This window comes from Coffea eugenioides, chromosome 7 (genome assembly GCF_003713205.1).
Source record: "Coffea eugenioides isolate CCC68of chromosome 7, Ceug_1.0, whole genome shotgun sequence".
In the NCBI taxonomy this organism is placed as follows: Eukaryota; Viridiplantae; Streptophyta; class Magnoliopsida; order Gentianales; family Rubiaceae; genus Coffea; species Coffea eugenioides.
In genome coordinates this window covers 4619129-4637728 of record NC_040041.1, presented here as the reverse complement: position 1 = coordinate 4637728, position 18600 = coordinate 4619129, and the positions used below count along the sequence as shown (strand labels likewise).

Here is an 18600-nt window from a genome sequence, read left to right as displayed (position 1 = left end):
CTTCTTTTTCCCTTCTCTCCATCATTTTATTTTACTTATATTTTTTGGATGACTATGCAATATTTTATTTGTAAATTATAATAAATTAAATTTTATTTATTTTTTTACTTTTTTGTGATTATTATAAAGTGGGATATGATTTATTTGTTTATTTTGGATTGATTTTTATAATGATTGGTATAGTTTAATGGTTTGAACAAGGGTTGAGAAGATGTTGGAAAAAATAAAAAATTCATAAGAAAACGGTTTTGAGCATATAGAATTAAATTGATGCAAGTATATTTTTTTCAAATATCTTTTTTATTTTTAAAATTTATAGTTTTATGGGGTATAGCATTGTGATGTGGTAGTACCACAAGAGATTATTTTTAAGGTCATTGTTTTCTTGAAATGAACAAAGTGATTTAGAAATATTTTTATTTAGCAAGTGAAATGGTAGTTTAGAGTTTTTAAAAAATTTGTTACACAAATAATAAAAGTAAAAGAGGCAAGTGCTATTTTTAAAATTGTAAGAGTGTCATGTAACATTAAGAGAAACCTCCTTTTTTTTTTTTTTGGTGGTACGAAAGGTAGAAATACCTCTCGTGATTTTCATCATATGATTCTCACCTACATGGCATATATGCTATATGGTGTAAACAAATGGAGACAAATTTGGATTGATAATATTGATCATGGAAGCTGGTTGCCACAATGGGGTCCATAGCTCAGTGGTAGAGCATTTGACTGCAGATCAAGAGGTCACCGGTTCGAACCCGGTTGGGCCCTTTTCAAAATGCCACACTTTTCCTTTCTCCAATTTTTGTAGAAAGTATTTTTTCCGGTACATGTAGAAATTCAATTTGTCAAAGTCATGGACATAGAAAAGCCCATACTGTGCCATGCCCGACGCCCCGGCTATTATGGGCAGCGCCATCTGGGCTCAGTTCATATCCAAGTCCAATCATCTTTTGATAGGTTCCAAACACCCTAGATGATAGATTCCAATCATCAGACCATGTATGATGTTTGTGAGCATTATGTGATTTTGAAGCCCATCCCCCGAAAGAGGGAAAAGAAAAAAATCCCTATATACCGCATCATCTCTTTTCTTAGCTTGGGATTTGTTGTTTTAATCATTCATGACAATAGTCTCGGACACAAAAAATAAACCTCAAAATAGAATGATGACAAAATCAAAATAGTAGTAATACCAATTCAATGTTTGGCTTTAGCCCATTTTCAACAGATGGCAAATAAAGTTATGTTTGACAACCACCGAAGTGTTGCAGAAAAAAAAAAGAGATTTGAGTTAGAGATTTCAGTTCTCTCCAGTCTCTCCGACTTTGAAGTAAAGGGTTTTCCTCTACTCCAATACATCAGCTAGTAATTATTTCTACAGTAAAAGGAAATTTATTCAGACGATAATTATCTTATGAAAAAGAATAATTAATAAAAATTAATTTTTTATACATTGATAGTATATACACTGTCAACATTTGATGTATGACAACTCATCTGTATTTAAATTTAAAATTCAAATTTTACTCTCGGATAATCTCAATCAATAACAGGTGGACAATTTATGATGGATGGTATAATCTCGAATTGTCAACGTTCTAGTGCAGATTTTTCCGAAGCTTTTGCTGGTCATTTGTGATGCTGCCAAGTACTTAGATTGTTCTTCTATTTTCCAGAGTCTCGTGTAATTGTCCTCTTCACTCTCTTTCACTTTGTATTTCGTGGTGTAACATAATAAAGCTTCGCACGTAAGGCCAAACTTGAGGTGGTTGAAACAACATAAAGCAATTTCTCTTTCTTTTCTTTCCTCGTAGTTTCACATCACATCTTCCATGTTAAGAATCGGCAGTGGTTAAGCGGCCGTCAATTAATTAATTGAAGAAAGAAGAACAAATTGGCAGTTTAGCCCGCGATTAAGGAGAAAATGCTCAAGGATGGGCTGTATTTGCAATTAAGCATGTTTCCTAGAAAATAACATTAATGATGGTTTTCATGCAAGCCTTGTGTTATTGTCATCTAATTATAGTTTATATACAATATGATCCCTTTTGAGCACCTTTCCTTTAACGAGTATCTCTTAGTGAAGTTTTTAACCATTTAATACTAAATTTAATTTGAGAGTCTGATATTAAAGAAAGAACCACCACAGAATCTCCCTCCTTTTTTGGTTTCCATCTCGAGGGAACGAAAAATAACACCTATCAGTTAACAAAGATTTGCCGACAGCCAGTTGATCTGTTGATCATTACAAAGACTTTGAGTTAACCCTTGACCTCTCACTAGCCACTATTTGTGATTTGTCACTTTTAATGACTTTCTCCAATGGTGTTTTCTATCGATTAAGTTCTCCCCTTCTCCTGGAATAGAATCGAGTAGATTATATGAATGCTGTCGTTGCTCGAAGGGGAAAAAAAAAAAAAAAGCTAACAAACAACTTTAAACATCCACTTGGTGGAGTCTGTCATATTCCAACTTGTAGGCCCTTTCCTCATATAAGTCCAACTTTTAGGCCCTCTACTCAGATAAGTCCAAACCTTGAGTAGTTAAGTTCCCACAAACAAGCTGCATGGTCCTGAATCGTTTTCACACCACATCGTGAAAGTATATGTCCATCCATGCGTAAATGAACTTTCTCGGGCTTCTTTTGGTTGGTATTTTTCAAGAGAAAGGATCTTTAGGCAAGATTAAGATTACATTCTTGTTACCAAACAAGTAGTCCTCGGTTTGCAAGAAATAAAAATAATGTTAGAATTCGGCATCTTTATCTAGGTTTGGTATGATTAATAATAGTTGTAGGACATCACACAAATGATCCAAATCCAGTTCTTAATCAAGTCTTTTACAGTTCTCTACGCAACTAATAACTTCTTGTTTGAAACTTTGTACGAAAAGGAAAGATATATAATTAATTATTCAAAATGAATTTTTTTTCATGGATTTACCAGAGAAAAGATAAAGGGTGGATGCGATCAACGGGAGCATTTCTGAGGATTACGGTTGACCAATTATTAAATTCGAGTAATTAATCTTTGATGGTTGTACTATTCAAGTTTAAAGACATTCTGACCGTCCACAAACTTGAACATCCAATCCCATGCAGAAATTTCATTATAAATTTGACATCCTTTCTCTTTTCTTTTTTTTGGGAGATATGACAGAGTAATTTACTGAAATAAAATCTTTAAAAAGAATAAAATAAGAACATTTACAATCGGATTTACGTATGCGCCAACAACCCTTAAGCCTTACTAATGGGATGAGATTAGACTGTGTTGAACCAAATAAAGAAGTTAGTGAAAAATATATTCGCGAAAAATGTCAATTTTTTTTTTTTAAAAAAGGATAATCCCAACGAGGCAGTTGTTTTTTTTTAAAAAAAAAAAAAATTCCATTTGCTGCCTCCAAAAACAAGAAGAAAAACAAAACGGTCGCGTGCAGTTCCACAATTAAATGATTGATAGGATGAAGTACAGCCATTGACTTCACATGGTCGTTCAAGCAAGTGTCCCGAGATTTTCTCGACTCTATAGCTATCCCAATATAAAAATGCAAAATTCAGCAGTTTCTCAGCAAGGTCCTCCCCCGACTCGACTGTATACATAGGATCCAGCACCACCCATTATCCATACTTATCCCTGAAACTTGAAAACTAGCAACTGATGGATCAGCTGAAGCCTGGACCGGCAAACTCAGCTCCTCTAACACCTCTTGGTTTTCTTGAAAGAGCAGCCACAGTCTATGGCGATTGCCCTTCAGTTGTCTACAACAACGCAACCTACACATGGTCAGATACCCATGTCAGATGCCTCCGGGTGGCTTCTTCCATAGTTTCTTTGGGCATCAAAAGAGGCCAAGTGGTGTCCGTTGTGGCACCAAATATTCCAGCCATGTATGAAGCCCACTTTGCTGTCCCCATGGCCGGAGCTGTTCTCAATACGATCAACCTTCGTCTCGATGCCCGCACGGTTTCAATCCTCCTGCACCATAGCGAATCCAAGCTTATCCTTGTCGATTACCAGTCAACTTCTTTAGTCTTGGAAGCCTTATCTTTATTTCCACCAAATTCTCAACGCCCCCTGTTAGTCGTCATCACGGATGATGCATCCCCATCCATCCCTCCATCAAATTTTCCTGATTTTTATTGCACTTACGAGTCTCTGGTACAGAAAGGAGATCCGGGGTTCAAATGGGTTCGTCCTAAATCTGATTTTGACCCCCTTATACTCAATTACACCTCAGGAACCACCTCTTCCCCTAAAGGAGTGGTTCACTGCCACCGCGGAATATTCATCATTACCGTGGATTCTTTGATAGAATGGTCGGTCCCAAAAGAGCCCGTCTACTTGTGGACACTACCCATGTTCCACGCCAACGGCTGGAGCTACCCCTGGGGCATGGCCGCCGTAGGTGGAACCAACATTTGTCTACGAAAATTCGATGCACCGGCGGTTTACTCAGCAATTCGCCAGCACAATGTCACGCATTTGTGCGGTGCGCCCGTGGTGCTGAACATGATATCGAATTTTCCCATGGGAGAGCCACTCAAAAACCCGGTTGAAATACTGACAGCAGGAGCTCCACCTCCAGCTGCAGTCCTGTTGAGGACTGAAGCACTGGGATTTAAGGTCAGTCATGGATATGGATTGACCGAGACAGGAGGTCTCGTGGTTTCTTGCACCTGGAAGAATAAATGGAACAGATTGCCAGCGACAGAGCGGGCGAGGTTGAAGGCAAGACAGGGCGTGAGGACACTCGGGATGGCGGAAATAGATGTGATTGAGCCTGAAACAGGGGTGAGTGTGAAAAGGGACGGTTCAACTCTTGGTGAACTTGTATTGAGAGGAGGGTGTATTATGCTTGGATACCTCAAAGACCCTGAAGGGACATCAAAAAGCATGAGGGAAAACGGTTGGTTTTATACTGGAGATGTTGCTGTGATGCACCCTGATGGATACTTGGAGATTAAGGACAGATCCAAGGACGTGATCATAAGTGGGGGTGAAAATCTGAGCAGCGTTGAGGTGGAATCTGCGTTGTACATGCACCCGGCAGTGAACGAGGCAGCTGTGGTGGCGAGGCCTGATGAATTCTGGGGTGAGACGCCTTGTGCATTTGTGAGCTTGAAAGCTGATGTGAAGCAGAGGCCGGCTGAGAAGGATGTGATCGAGTTTTGTAGGGGTAAATTGCCAAAGTACATGGTGCCTAAGACGGTGGTGTTTCGACAAGAGCTACCCAAGACATCAACTGGGAAAATTCAGAAGTTTGTGCTCAGAGAAATGGCTAAAGCTCTTGGTGGTTCAAAGGTGAGCAGATTGTAGACGGGTGAAGATGAATTGAGTCATCTCGGGCTGAGTTTTGCCGACCAATATGCAGTTTTATCTTTTTCGGCAGGCCAGATGTACTTGTCGGATATATGTAGCAAAATGTGCTGTCTCAAGCTCGAGGATAAAATTCCATCCTATTATTTTAAGTGATTATAAATTCTAATAATTACGAATAATTAGTTTTTGAAGCGTTCTCGTTTGCTTTTATATCTAAATTATAATTTTTTAATTGTAAAAGATTAAAATTTATAATCGTTCAAAGAATAGTTTTTACTACTAATTTTGATTACTTTTTATAACCATTCAAAGATAATAGTGCGGTCAAGTACACATAAATCATTGACATTTTAGCACAAAAAGCTATGAGACCGGGCCTTTTGGGTATTGAACACGAGCATTTCCCTTTCATGGCCTTTGAAGTCATCAACCTCCCCGAAATACTTGGAATCTTTTGCATTTACTTAACCATAAAGAGTAAAGGCGCCTATGTCCCGAATAAAGCAGCTTGTCTTCATACAGAACATGAAGTTCAATGGGTCACCGCCAATTCAGCATACGCATCAATTTTCCAGCTCCCTGAAAATTAAGATCGATTAACTCAGGGAAGATAGATAGCTACATGTGCAACACAAGGTCGAGGATAACAAGAAAAAATAAGCAGCTATGCTGAAAACTGAAAAGCTAGCATTTTCGCTTCATATGCCTCCCTCCAATTTCTAGCTGAAGGACCTACCCGGTTTTAGGGACCTACCGCTCTTTTCCATCTCTCTTGCGCAATCTGTTTTTATGATTTACTCTGGTGCCTTCTCTATTCGGCAGTAGCCCACTTCTAACAACAAAAGTCTGATAAAAGATGATCTTTTTCTTTATTATGCATCTTTGCCACACGATAACGAGTGCTAAAACTGATGGTCACACTATCACCTCAGAAACTGGCAATGCCAGACATCTGAACAATTCCATCCGACACCAGAACCTCAGTCAACTAAGCAATGAGGTGTATGGCCCAGACAAAAATCTATTCCCTTTCAATCCATCTCTTTCGGTCAGCCACTAAGAATATGTGGTATACCCCAAGCGTAATGCCTTTCATCCTTTAAAGGTGTCCTCGCTCTATAAAGAACATAGAAATTGAGTTTTGAAAGTCATATTTTTTTTTTCTGGAAAATGTCCAAGACAAAGATCATATTCCTTTACATGCTGCGGATTGCATAGTGCCTAAAACTGCAATCAGCCAGCACGGAGAATCTTTCGACTGAAAGGGACTGAATATCACAGTACTGTATCAAATAAGTGCCAACTCATCACAGAAGCAAACAGCCACCACACGTATGGGGCACCATACAGTTGTGATGACAAATATTAGTCATGAGATAGCTGCAGTAAGCAATAAAACTGAAGAAGTTATAGAACCACAGTTGCATCTCAGGGTATATGCAAACTACTAGTATAGGCACATGGAATTCCATGCTATGGTTACAAGAAAAACACCCCATTTGAAGAGGAAATGTGGAGTCACTGATTAAAAAGAATTGATAAAGAGCTAAAAGTTAAAGTGAAAAGAGGCAAAGGAGTAGAATACTAATACATCAGTAGAAAAACACCCCATTCTTGGTGTTCTTCTTACCAAAGTGTATCTTTTTTTCTTTCCTTTATCTTTTTTTGAGAAATAGAAGCATGTATCTCGTATCCCATTTGCATTTGAAACAGCTTTCTTGATTACAAAATACAAGAGAGAGCTAGATGAAATTTCAGTTTTTCTTCTACCCTTTTTCTCTTAGGAGGCGGGGTGGGTGGATGTGATGGGCTTGGGACAGGGAATTCGTAAATTTCAGTGTCATAAAGCACAAAATGCTCTTGAGATTTCTCTAGAAGATTTCAATTCACAATCTTCCATTTTAAGCTTTCAGCTATTTGAAGGTCAAAATATGTTAATAACCATAAAATCTTGTAGTTGAACTGCATTTATCTAGCTCCCAAAATATTCATCTGTGTACATCAACAAACAATATACCAATGCATATCAGATGCAAAAGATATTGCAGCTAACCAGAAGAATATTAGATCAGCAGCAAAAGAGCAAAATCATATGCGCAAAATACCACTTGAACTTTTAAAGCAATCGCCAAAACCAAAAAAAAAAAAAAAAAGAAATACTTTCTGATAAAAACAGCATTAATCCATAAGGGATGCAGTTAAAAAAGTACAATGAGAAGCAGTATGACCATTCGAGCACACTAAAGGTAAAGCCAACCTACTTGCAAACCTATGAATATGAAACTAGTCCTCCTTGGTCGTCTCAGATGCACTGGTTGAGCATGTCTCAGATTCAGGGTCGGACCCATCCAATCCAGAGCGAGAAACAAGTCTCTCAACAGGAATTTTTGTCACATCGCGACGTATTCCAATATCAGACACAAATCGACTAAGGCAATAAAGGCTACAACCGACAGCAGCCAGACCAGGAAAGCTAGTTGTCATAAAACGTAGAGGAGACGAAACAATGGCAGTAACAGCAGCTATGAAGGATGTTGCCTGCCCACTACGACCCAAACTGACTGATGTAAATACCAGTAATCCTGTTTTGCAATATATTGCAAAATCCTCACAGTTATTCTTGAAAATGTTATAACCTCCAAAACCATTTTGAAGCAGAAATTCAGCACGATGGATAACATGTTCAGCTGGATCAGAGGCAGCGAGAGTACATGTTCCTCCTCGAACTCTGGCGAGGAAAACCACTGGTGACACACCATACTCGAATCGATACAGTTCATCACCATACAGGAAACATTCAAGACATGAAGATATGACACCACTAGCTTTAGACTGATCCCCGCATCTTGGACATGGGGTGTCCGACGAATTCGAAGGAGATGAGCTGAAAATGACGCGGTCAAACACAGTCCCTGTTCCAATTTCATGTTCTGCACTCCGCGTGAAGTGGATTACCCTTTCATCACCAACATATATGCCTGGTGATAAACAGAGAAGACATGAGAAATTACAGTGTACACTAGATTTCCAGTGTCAAACCAACAAATAGGATGTCCTGGATACACAAAAAGAGGAGCATCCAAGCTGATAATTACCAACAAATTAAGGGATCCTAGTTAAAAACAGTTCATATGGGGCAATCTATTAAGATAACAAGTTTAACCTTCAAGGGCCCTAGGAAACTACAGGGAAAGGTTGAAACTTTAAATTCTTAAACATACAACTGAAAGTCCCAAGGAATTCTATATAAGTGTCAGCGTCATCATGATCGTCCAACAATAAACCTCTTAATCCTGTGGAAAGCCCCAGCATAATGAACAACACTGAACACAGTACAAACTACAAACATTGGATGTACTATGCCAAACATCAATAATACATTTGAGAACCTTGTAGACTACTCATAAAACATCGAAACTATTGACATACATATCAAGAAACATTTGAAAAGGGCTACAAGAGAAGAGGGCAAAATTTCCGTGTGATACACGATCATTGTTTTCTGCATACATAACGGTCTAATTCGTGCTTAACCGCCCCCCCCCCCCCCCCCAAAAAAAATTCCCTCATTCAGTTGAGATAATTGCATAAAAATATTCCAAAATGGTTTACAAAGACTGATGACTTGGTAACAGAAATTGAATCTATACTCAATCAAAAGAGAATGTAGACATTGACAAGCATAAAATATCTAGCTAGAGGCACTATTTTTTCCTAATATGGTAAATTATGAAATAGATAGACTTACAATTGAAACAAACACCAAAATGAGCAACAAACTCACCGTCTAAAATTATGCATATGTCACAATTCAATTGCAGAGAAAAACAAGAAACGCCAAATTTGGTGCTGCTACTAATAACAGAACAAAAAACGATTGAATAACGAAAAACAAAACAAAACAAACCAAAAAGAGGGGGAGAGAGAGAGAAAGGAAAGAGGACCGTGATGAGAGTAAAGATAACCATGGCGCCATGTATAAATATGATCTCCTGGTTTTAATTCATCTCGGCTGATCTTATTGGATAGAAATCCAACCATTCTCCTCCTAATAATCTCTTGCTCCTTCTCCTTGACCACCACCTCCGCTTTTGGCATCTCTTTCTCCGAATCGATTTCCTCTTTTGGGTTCTCCATGTTCACGCAAAGGCAATGAGGCACAAGCGGGCAGAGGCAGAAGGAGGAAGGAATCGACGTGGAGGCAATCAGAGGCTCTGTTTGTAGCTCAGTTTTGCTTAATGAGTTGGGCTACCTCGCCTCGTTTTCGCGGCAGCTTTGGGGTATATTCTCGTTTAAGCATTTATTGGCTTGCTTTAAACGCGCTTAATCTGGTCTGATTTGTCAATCACCCAAACGTGCCCCAAACATCCTTTTTGGACCTAAGATAAGAAGAAAAAGGGAAAAAAAATTCTTATTTGGATTTAAGGAGAAGGACAGAAAAAGGACGATGGCAGTTTTCTAGTAAAAAAATAAAAGGAGAGAATCGAGGTCAAAAAAAAAAACACTGTGGATAATTACCCAGGATTGAAGGGTGGCTGTGAATATTCAATCGTGCTGGAAAACTGAATAAGATGAACACCGTGTAGACTATAGATAAAAGGATGAGGGATAACTTATTAGTAGAATCTGTTTTCCTTTTTGCATCTTTGAATGAATTTGGGTATTATTCTCTTTTTTTTTTTTTTTCCGTTTGGGCAACTACAACGTGTTTGCTAGTACTTGTATTTTACTGCTGTTCAATATACAGAGCAGAAAGCAGCAACTAGGAAGACTTCAGACGCTCTAAATTAGTGGTGTTAGTTGCCTTTTTCTATTAAAAAAATAGAAAACAGATTTTGATTGTAGTTTTTTAATAAAAAAAATTTATATTATTCATGAACACATTTTTTAATCTTATTTTCACCTTATATATATATCATATTATTACAATATATTTTTATATAAAAAATTTTAAAAATAGCAATCCAGACGGACCGAAAATTGTAGTGATGGATTGAATTTTAGGCTAAAATGTGAACGTGCTATCTGTCTATTTATCAGAAAATAAAATCTAGGATGAAGCTAAATTCAATCTAACGTGGGTATACATATGGACTCCATCAAAGCCAATTTTGACTGTTTCCATTCACCGTTCCCTCTTTTTGTACCTATCTTTTGGATCAATGATAGGACGTAACCCCTAAAAAAAATCATAATTCTCAATCTAATCTATACGTATATAAATTTGAGAAGGGGTTTTTAGTATGGTCAAGTTAGAATGCTTCCAATTATTCATTCTTTTTTTTTAATAGAATTTTGACTTTTTTAAATTATTATATATCCTTTCATGTCTTTTGAATTCAAATAGTAGGAAGTGGCTCCACTTACATAGAAATTTGATATGAAATCTATTAATGTGAACCTAAATAAAAAGGAAACATCACCAAACCTACTAAAAGTAAAAAAAGTAAATAATAATAATGTTTTACTCTTCAACTTAGTAATTCTAACTAAAAGGGCAAATTATATAGAAAATAAAAAGGAAATAATATTCGTTGCTCATGGATTTAAAAAAATCAAGAATGATTACCATTCATGAAACCTAAATTATGAAATCACTAACTAAAAAACAAAGTACTATTAGCCTTTAGATATGAAAATTTTTGTTTGAAATCTTTATTTTTGACAAAAAATAATAATAAACAACAACACCAATTTTGCCAAAAATTTTAAAAAATAACAATAGAATATGTGTTCAACTTCTCTTTTGAAACTTTGAAGTTATTCAATTCAAAATGTATATGGAAAATAACTAAATTTGGTGTTTTTATACTTTTGTATTGAATTTTCATTTTCATATTTTACTCACCAAATTCACTTTATAATAGTGTAACATTGACAATATGTTAACTTATATTTTGAATAAAAAATGAAAATGTTAGGACTCTCAAACCAATAGATGTGAGAAATGCCAATCACAATTATTACAAAAAAGAAAATTCCAACACATATCGAGCATGCTATATACATATATATGTATGCAATTCTTATAAGTGTATAAGAGAAAACTATAAATTTTTATAATATAATATATCTCGAATGAAAAATTATGATATTACTTTATTTTGATTGGACGGGTAGAAGAAAAAAGAGAGAAATAGAGGAAAGGGAAATGGAGTAGGTTAGCCATGCGGGATAGAGGTTGGAGGCCATCCAAGGGCTTGAGAGAATGATAAGCAAAAAAGGATAAGAAATTAAGTGGTGAGAATTGAAAGTTAGAGACAGAGAAGAAGAGAACGCTGAGAAATTAAAGAGTAGCGAGAAAAAGTCGAAAAAGAAAATAAACAACAAAGTTGTACGAAAAGATGAGGGTCTAAAGAAGAGAATTATGAGAATATGACGGAGATGGCAAGAAACGATAGGAAGGATAGCACCATGATAGGATGTTTCCTTATACTATATAAGAATGAATTTGGGTCAAAGAATGGTTTTGAATTTCAACCGTAAGAGTAGGGGTATTTTGGGATTTTTGAGGTTGTTTTGAGTGTAGTTATAATATTGGGTACTACTTTAGATAACATGTGTATTATTGTGTTTCCTGAAATGTCCTTGTATTCTAAAAGATATAGTGATGATTTGTTCAAAGGTTTGGACAGCTTGGGAATGTGAGATTATTTGGTCATATTTTCTACAATGGGTACAACCCATAATAGTTTCTTTACTGTTGTAATTACTTGAATGTCCTTGCAGAAACATTCATTGTGGTTTGTATCAATTATTACTATTACTTTGCTATTATAACTTGAAAAACTTCAAACGTCATTTTCATCTCAATTAAAGCAAGGGGCAATGTGGTTTATTAAGGAATTTATGATTGAGCATTAGTTTCAACTTCAATTCTTCAAATATCTGCCCCTTCATATTCTTCCGTTATGTTCATTTCGTCTTCCGGTAAATACTTATTTGTATTGTCATGGTATTCTGGATTTCAATATGGTTCTCTGGTGAAGCTATTCTTAGCGGTTCAACTTGAGGTGAGGTTTCATTCTTTTTTTTAATGGTATGATTTGCTTTGTAAAATCGTAATTTCTATTGTTAGCTAAATGCTTTTATTCCAAAATTGGATACTCTGTTAGCGCAATTTAATGTTGATATTATTGTTTCCCCACAAAATTGGTTGTTCTATACAATTTAAATGGTGTGATTTTGTTGGAATAGGTTTGAAGATACAAAACTTCCTATTTTGGTCTACTTACATGGTAGAAGCTTTTTGATCAAATCTGCCTTATCTCCTACATATCATGCGCACCTTAATGTAGTAGTTGCAGAAGTTGGTATTGTAACAGTTTCAATTAACTATCTGCTCGCCCCTGAGTATCCTTTGCCTATTGCTTATAAAGATTTTTAGATTGCAGTCAAATGGGTTGCCCCTCATTCAAATGGCGAGGGTCCTGAGGTATAGCTTAGGGATTATGCTGGCTTTGATAGGGTGTTTTTTGGTGGGGATAGTACTGGTGGCAATTTAACACATAACATGGCATCAAGGGTTTGGCTGGAGATACTAGACAACTTCGATTTTGATGTAATTTTTCTCAATTATCCTTATTTTTGGGGGAAAGATATAATCAGTATTGAGTTAACGAAATTACAGGCGAACGCCTATGTTAAGGGCATTTGGCATTATATTCACCCAAAATCTACGGGGGTTGATGATCCGTTGTTGAATCCTCTGATGGAACCAAACATTTCGAGGCTAGGCTTTGTCGTTGCTAAAAAAGTTGGCTACTTTCATTAACAAAAATGTTGTGTAGATGCATCTTTAAGTGGATAATCATTTTGTTTATTGCCATTCTCTGAATCGTTAGGGTATCTATTTAAAGTTCATTTAGTCTTGTTAATGAAAAGCTCATATACAAGTGTTTGTTTCAAAATATATGAACCAAGCAAGATAGCATGCATAATTTCCTTCTCCATCTCCCAGTATACATTAGATATTTTGTTATTTCATATTGTTACTCAATGTGCGTGAGTTTTTTTATATTCGCTTGAACTACTGTAAAATCTTCTTTAAGCACAGGCACCAAACACCCGCGCGATACGCGGGTATTCCCTTCCTAGTAAAAGTCATAAAAAGCAGCGAATGGCTAGTTGGTAGGTAAGAAATGACAAAAAAGATAATAGCTTTTAATAATTTTAGAAACTTTATTTTGCATCTTACAAAGAATTTTTTGCAATCCATTTTAAAGTATATGAAAAATACTATTCTATAAGCGCTCAACAATTTTAAGGGTACAAGATTGGAGAGAATTTTTTTCTAAAATTGAGAAAAATGAATTAGTTATAATTTATGTTTTTTATATTATAATTTTTGATATAAGGACATAACATGATTTATTTGTGTCGGCTATTGATAAGTAGGTTTGTAATTATTCTATCATGTAAATCATTATAAATTAAATTATGTTATTCAAATTCTTACTATATATTGACAAACAATTGGCAAACAAATATTGGTTTCAATTTATTTAAGATGTTAAAATTAAGAAATCCATTTTGTGTTCACAGAGTAAATTTTTTTTCTAACATGTTAAGTATAACTTCTTTAAAATTTTTAATCTTTTTCATATACTCTATCATGTACAACAATATATAAGTACATATTATTATTTTGAATTGGAATATAAATCCGTGTATAGCATAGGTCAAAATGTTAGTTTTATGAATCCAACATGCTGCAATCAACAAAGCAAATCCCTAAATTGAACGCAATTTCGTTATTTAGACCCGCATACTACATGAATATGATATATGTGCCTTTACTAGAAATTATAATTAAGAAAGGACTTTTTGTTTAAATAATAAATTTTTAAATATTTTTCTAGCAATAGCAATGTGTGATTTTAAAAAGGGATAATTTCAGATACCTCCCATAAGGTTTCTAACAGTCTCACCCTCCTCCCTCGTGGTTTCAAAAATATCACAAATCTCCCCTGTCAGAATTTTAGATCCCATATCTTACATCATTATGACAAAAAAAAACTTAAATACCCTCACAAGTTAGCTAATATTTTGTGATTATTATGACAAATTTGGTGAAGTTAGTTATAAACACAATTAATGTAATTAACGATAAATTAAAATCCTTTAACCAATACAGAAACAGACAAGTAACTAACATCTAACATGATGTACATGTTTATAAACTGATTGCACCTCATAGATTATCCCGTGTAAGGTGTTTATAGGCAAATTAATATTAGTCATATAGATAAAACTATATATCTACTGCAGCTTGTAAGGAGATGCACAAGTAGGTCAAAACACCAATAATCATTCCAAATGTATGCATACCATTGTATTATGCATATTGCTGCGATGACTAATTGCAATATGCATGTGAATAAATAATTGCATGTTCAACAATTTCTATGCATCGTATTTGATCAATAACACGGTGTACATTATTTCAACCAAATTGTATATTCACTAAGTATTTATATACATGCTACTTATTAAAATAAACTATCTCTCTAATATTTCGTGATTATCAGGACAAATTTCGTAAAGTTAGTTATAAACACAATTAATGTAATTAACGATAAATTAGAATCCTTTAACCAATATAGAAACAGGAAAGTAACTAACATCTAACATAATGTACATGTTTGTAAATTGATTGTACCTCATAGATCACCCCGTATAAGGTGATTATAGGCAAATTAGTATTAGTCATATAGATAAATCACTAATACAAGATAATCAGGGTATTTATGATATATAGTTGTTTCTCTCTCCAACTCCTCATTTTTTATTGTTTGTATTTTTTAATTGGGTCTACTTTGAGACTGCCTATTTAGTTTTAGGAAAAGTTTGTGATATTTTTGAAATTATAAGAGAGGAAAGTAAGACTGTCAGAAACCTCAAGAGAGGTATCTGAAATTATCCCTTTAAAAAACGAGAAAGGAACAGCGGTATTAGAATTCCAAACCTCTATGTTCTAAGAAAAAGTGACGGTCACCTCACGCATTCACGAATAAAGAGATAACCTGTGTACCAAATTGACTCGAGCACATTTTTTATTTTTCTTTTATTTTATTTTTTTTGCCAAATCCACACATTATGGATTTAATAAAAATTTAAAATCACATATTATTTTTTATTTTCGTGGAAATTGTGGTTCCGCTTGGAAAAGTAGAAGGTATGCTAGTCAAGCAAGGTCACCCGAAATTAACCCACTCCCCAGTCTCCTCACTCTTTTCACCTGAACGTTACCTAACCCTCGCTCCTCGACCTTTTTGGCTTTTCCTTTTCATTTCATTTCAACACCGACACCCTCACCCTCACACACACACACACACAGAGACTGCAACGCGTCAATGGCCACCTCTGCCTCTTCCCTCTCTCTATTCCTCCTCTCCCTCTCTCTCCTCTCCCTTACCGCTACCGCTAGACCCTGCAAAACCCTCTTTTTTTACACCACCACCACCTCCTATTACCCCTCCACCACCACAACTGCCGCTTCCTTTCCTCAAAACCCTAACTTCGAAATCCTCCCCAAATTCCACTCCTATTCCCCGAAATTCTTGACTTTCTTCTTCACCACCGTCAACTCCCGTGAAGAAACCCGCCCCTATGTCTCCTATCTCTCCCTCCGTCGCACCCGGGCCAACCCTTTTCCTCTCTATTTCGAGGAAGTGCCAGCTGCCGAGGAGGAGAAGCAGCAGCGATCGTCGGTGGAGTCGTCGGTGATGCCGCTGGGGATTTATTCGTCGGTCTCCACGAGTTCGATTAGAGATCGGACTAAGGATATCATGAGCGTTGTGGGCGCTTTGCTTTTCGGGGTGGGTTGTGGGGCTTTAACAGCTGCCACGATGTTTTTGATCTGGTCTTTGTTTTCGCCGCACCGTTTTGATTTTGACGATTCTGACGATGACGATGATGGTTACGACAATGGAGACGATGTTGCTAGCCCTAAGAAGATTGGATACATTGCTATTCCAGGCGATGTGGATTTGGTGAAGAACAAGGATTTCAATTCCGTGCCGCAGAAAGAGGTTGCTTGAGATTTTATTTGGTCTTTGGTGGGGGGTTTCTAGGTGTTGGGTTTCAATTCAAGGGGGATTCATGCTGTTGACTTTATGTCTAATTGTTGAGTATTACTCAAATATTACTGCATATGTTTACACTCAGTTATATATTGTTGATGGTGTCAATGAATGTTAGTATGGTTTATTGAATGCAATTCTTTGATGTCACTATTGCGTTTAATGCTGCGTTCTTGGGATTTCTTTGTTGCTTGTTGATCGGTTGAATGTTTGCTGTCTGTATGTTACTCTAGTTGGTCATCCATGCGATTAGATGAGCGTGTTCCTTTGTGAAGTCCTTTTACTGACGATGACGTGATTTGTCAGCCTGGATGATGTTTTGTGGTCAGAGAAATCTTAGTGCTTGTTTCTGTAAATGAGTTCTCAGTATGCTCTTTTGACACTTCTATATTGATTGTGTTGCTCTTGGCAGATTGATAATTAGATCACAGTATCCTGTTTGAAGGTGCTTTTTTTCCTAGTATGGGGATTAATTTGGTGTTACCGCTATGGGAAACAGAGCTCATCGCAAACTTAGTCAGTGATTGTAGATAGATTAGTTATAGGTAATGTGATTTAATTCATAGATGGCATCAGTAGTTAATTGCAGAAGTTATTCGATGACACCATTTCTTGAAATGTTAGTATTAACTGTTCGCTGTGATCTTTTCCCAAAGATATTGAGGGAGCACTCTGGAAGTAGTGTTTATGGAATGATTGGTCGTTTGTTTTCTCCGTGGGGAATGATTGGTCATTTGTTTTCTGGTCATCAATGCACATACCAACAATTTTGTAGTTTTTTTTGACTTGCTAGCACAACTTAAGTGATACAATGAAGGGTTTTTTCTGTCCATTTCTTCGTCAGCCTTTTAGGTGCTGATATAGCTGGGAACAGTTTCATCTGAAATTATAGGTCACTAAAGATTATTCTCAGGTTTCCAACTTCTTAATGTGTTGGATGAATCTTAAATCAATTTGGAGGCTCTTTCCGGCTCTGTTTCAAACTATGAAACTTGCTCTTGGTTTTATCCCCTCCATGGGAAGCGCACCAAATCAGAGACGGTGCTGTATTCTACATGCCTGGTTAACAGTACAAGGAACTTTTGGATAATGGGTTTGAAGTGTGTCTTCCTGTTAAATGTGGGTTTCTTTGGAATATCTGTGTTAATTTGTATGTCCTTTCTGACGCGTCGAGTAAATCAATGAGCCACTGGGAGCTGTGTTCTTTGTCTAGCGTGCAACTTGTGTCTCGTCTATGCTATTTTAATTTCATGGAGTATTTTTTGTGTTGCGGTAGACCTTTATGAATCGCATAGGCCTTGCTAAAGATTCTAAAGGAGCGCTGTAGGGAATCATCTGGGTCATTTCCGGTGGTAAACAGTGAATTATCTGTCCTTTCATAAAAGTGCGAGTTTCAATTTCTCATGGCTCAATTAACAAGGCTTTTCCGGTAACTTCAAGCCACGAGGAACTCGGTGGCATATTTTTTGAACCAGATTGGTTTGAAGCCCTTGAACATATCCAAAATAGCTGGAAATGGGGAGTTTGAGTTTGAATTTGATCGAATTTCTTGCTTGACCCGACATCTTCCTCTGCAGCAAGACGTGTGTTTTTCGTATCGTGTGCAGCTTGGAGGGGAAGAAAGATTGGGAGGCTAGGTACGCCGGCGTCTCTATTCTTGATGCTCTTTTGGTCCGTCTTCCCTTGGCAGTCACTGTCATTTCCAGTCGTTCCCTTGGCGTTCATCATCTCCTTAAACATTATGATTATTGCTGTCAAGATGTGCATGCACTATTAAGTTTTTTTGCACCTCATATATTTGTTGCTAGTAATTCTCTACCAGGCTGTTACCGTAAACCGTTGGGTTCTCTATGATGGCTTTACCAATATTAAGGTCGTTTTACCATGCACTTTGTTCTCAGTGGATGTTACGGGGAAAAGGAATTCCGTTTCTCTTTTGTCATCTGCCAAAATGCTTTCTTCCCCAAAGTGTAATCTTCTCCTGCAATTCTCGGCGAATCCCCAGAAGTACCATGTGATTGGGCTTTGAGGACTCTCATCTAAAGTCCAATTAGCCAAATCAAAGCGGGTTAATAATTACCAAAAAAAAAAAAAAAAGGTTAATAGAGTTGCTAATAATAGATTATTAGAATTCTAATTTTTATGCTTCATTGCAACACTAGTTTGAAGTTCATTATTGAAGTCCAATGCCCTGA

The 18600-nt window shown here is 36.5% G+C and overlaps 3 protein-coding genes and 1 non-coding gene across 5 annotated transcripts; 3 read left to right on the top strand and 1 right to left on the bottom strand.

The window, feature by feature from the left end:
- Positions 1 to 696: 696 nt before the first annotated feature.
- TRNAC-GCA lies at positions 697 to 768 on the top strand. The gene has a single exon. It is a non-coding gene; the product is annotated as a tRNA-Cys (tRNA).
- Positions 769 to 3493: 2725 nt separating this feature from the next.
- Positions 3494 to 5512, top strand: LOC113777640 (probable acyl-activating enzyme 5, peroxisomal). Its single transcript, XM_027322795.1, has one exon. The coding sequence runs from the start codon at positions 3660 to 3662 to the stop codon at positions 5316 to 5318; it is 1659 nt and encodes a 552-aa protein (XP_027178596.1). The 5' UTR covers positions 3494 to 3659; the 3' UTR covers positions 5319 to 5512.
- An 85-nt stretch (positions 5513 to 5597) lies between these two features.
- On the bottom strand, positions 5598 to 9624 carry LOC113778240. 2 transcript variants are annotated; one of them, XM_027323568.1, is made up of 3 exons: positions 9266 to 9624; positions 7583 to 8299; positions 5598 to 5900 (listed from the first exon to the last, which is right to left on the bottom strand). In XM_027323568.1, the coding sequence occupies exons 1-2, from the start codon at positions 9456 to 9458 to the stop codon at positions 7605 to 7607; spliced, it is 888 nt and encodes a 295-aa protein (XP_027179369.1). In that variant the 5' UTR covers positions 9459 to 9624; the 3' UTR covers positions 5598 to 5900; positions 7583 to 7604. The 2 variants fall into 2 exon arrangements, with proteins under 2 accessions (XP_027179369.1, XP_027179368.1); XM_027323567.1 differs by lacking the exon at positions 5598 to 5900 and having other exon boundaries at positions 7461 to 8299.
- Positions 9625 to 15550: 5926 nt separating this feature from the next.
- Positions 15551 to 16550, top strand: LOC113777427. Its single transcript, XM_027322506.1, has one exon. The coding sequence runs from the start codon at positions 15677 to 15679 to the stop codon at positions 16361 to 16363; it is 687 nt and encodes a 228-aa protein (XP_027178307.1). The 5' UTR covers positions 15551 to 15676; the 3' UTR covers positions 16364 to 16550.
- The last annotated feature ends 2050 nt before the right edge of the window (positions 16551 to 18600 follow it).

Excerpts from the sequence above, each read along its gene's own strand:
- LOC113777640 (XM_027322795.1), top strand. The coding sequence starts at position 3,660 with ATGGATCAGCTGAAGCCTGGACCGGCAAACTCAGCTCCTCTAACACCT.
- LOC113778240 (XM_027323568.1), bottom strand. The coding sequence starts at position 9,458 with ATGGAGAACCCAAAAGAGGAAATCGATTCGGAGAAAGAGATGCCAAAA. Across the intron at positions 8,300-9,265 it reads TTATCTTTACTCTCATCACG|GCATATATGTTGGTGATGAA; the intron begins GTCCTCTTTCCT and ends GTTTATCACCAG.
- LOC113777427 (XM_027322506.1), top strand. The coding sequence starts at position 15,677 with ATGGCCACCTCTGCCTCTTCCCTCTCTCTATTCCTCCTCTCCCTCTCT.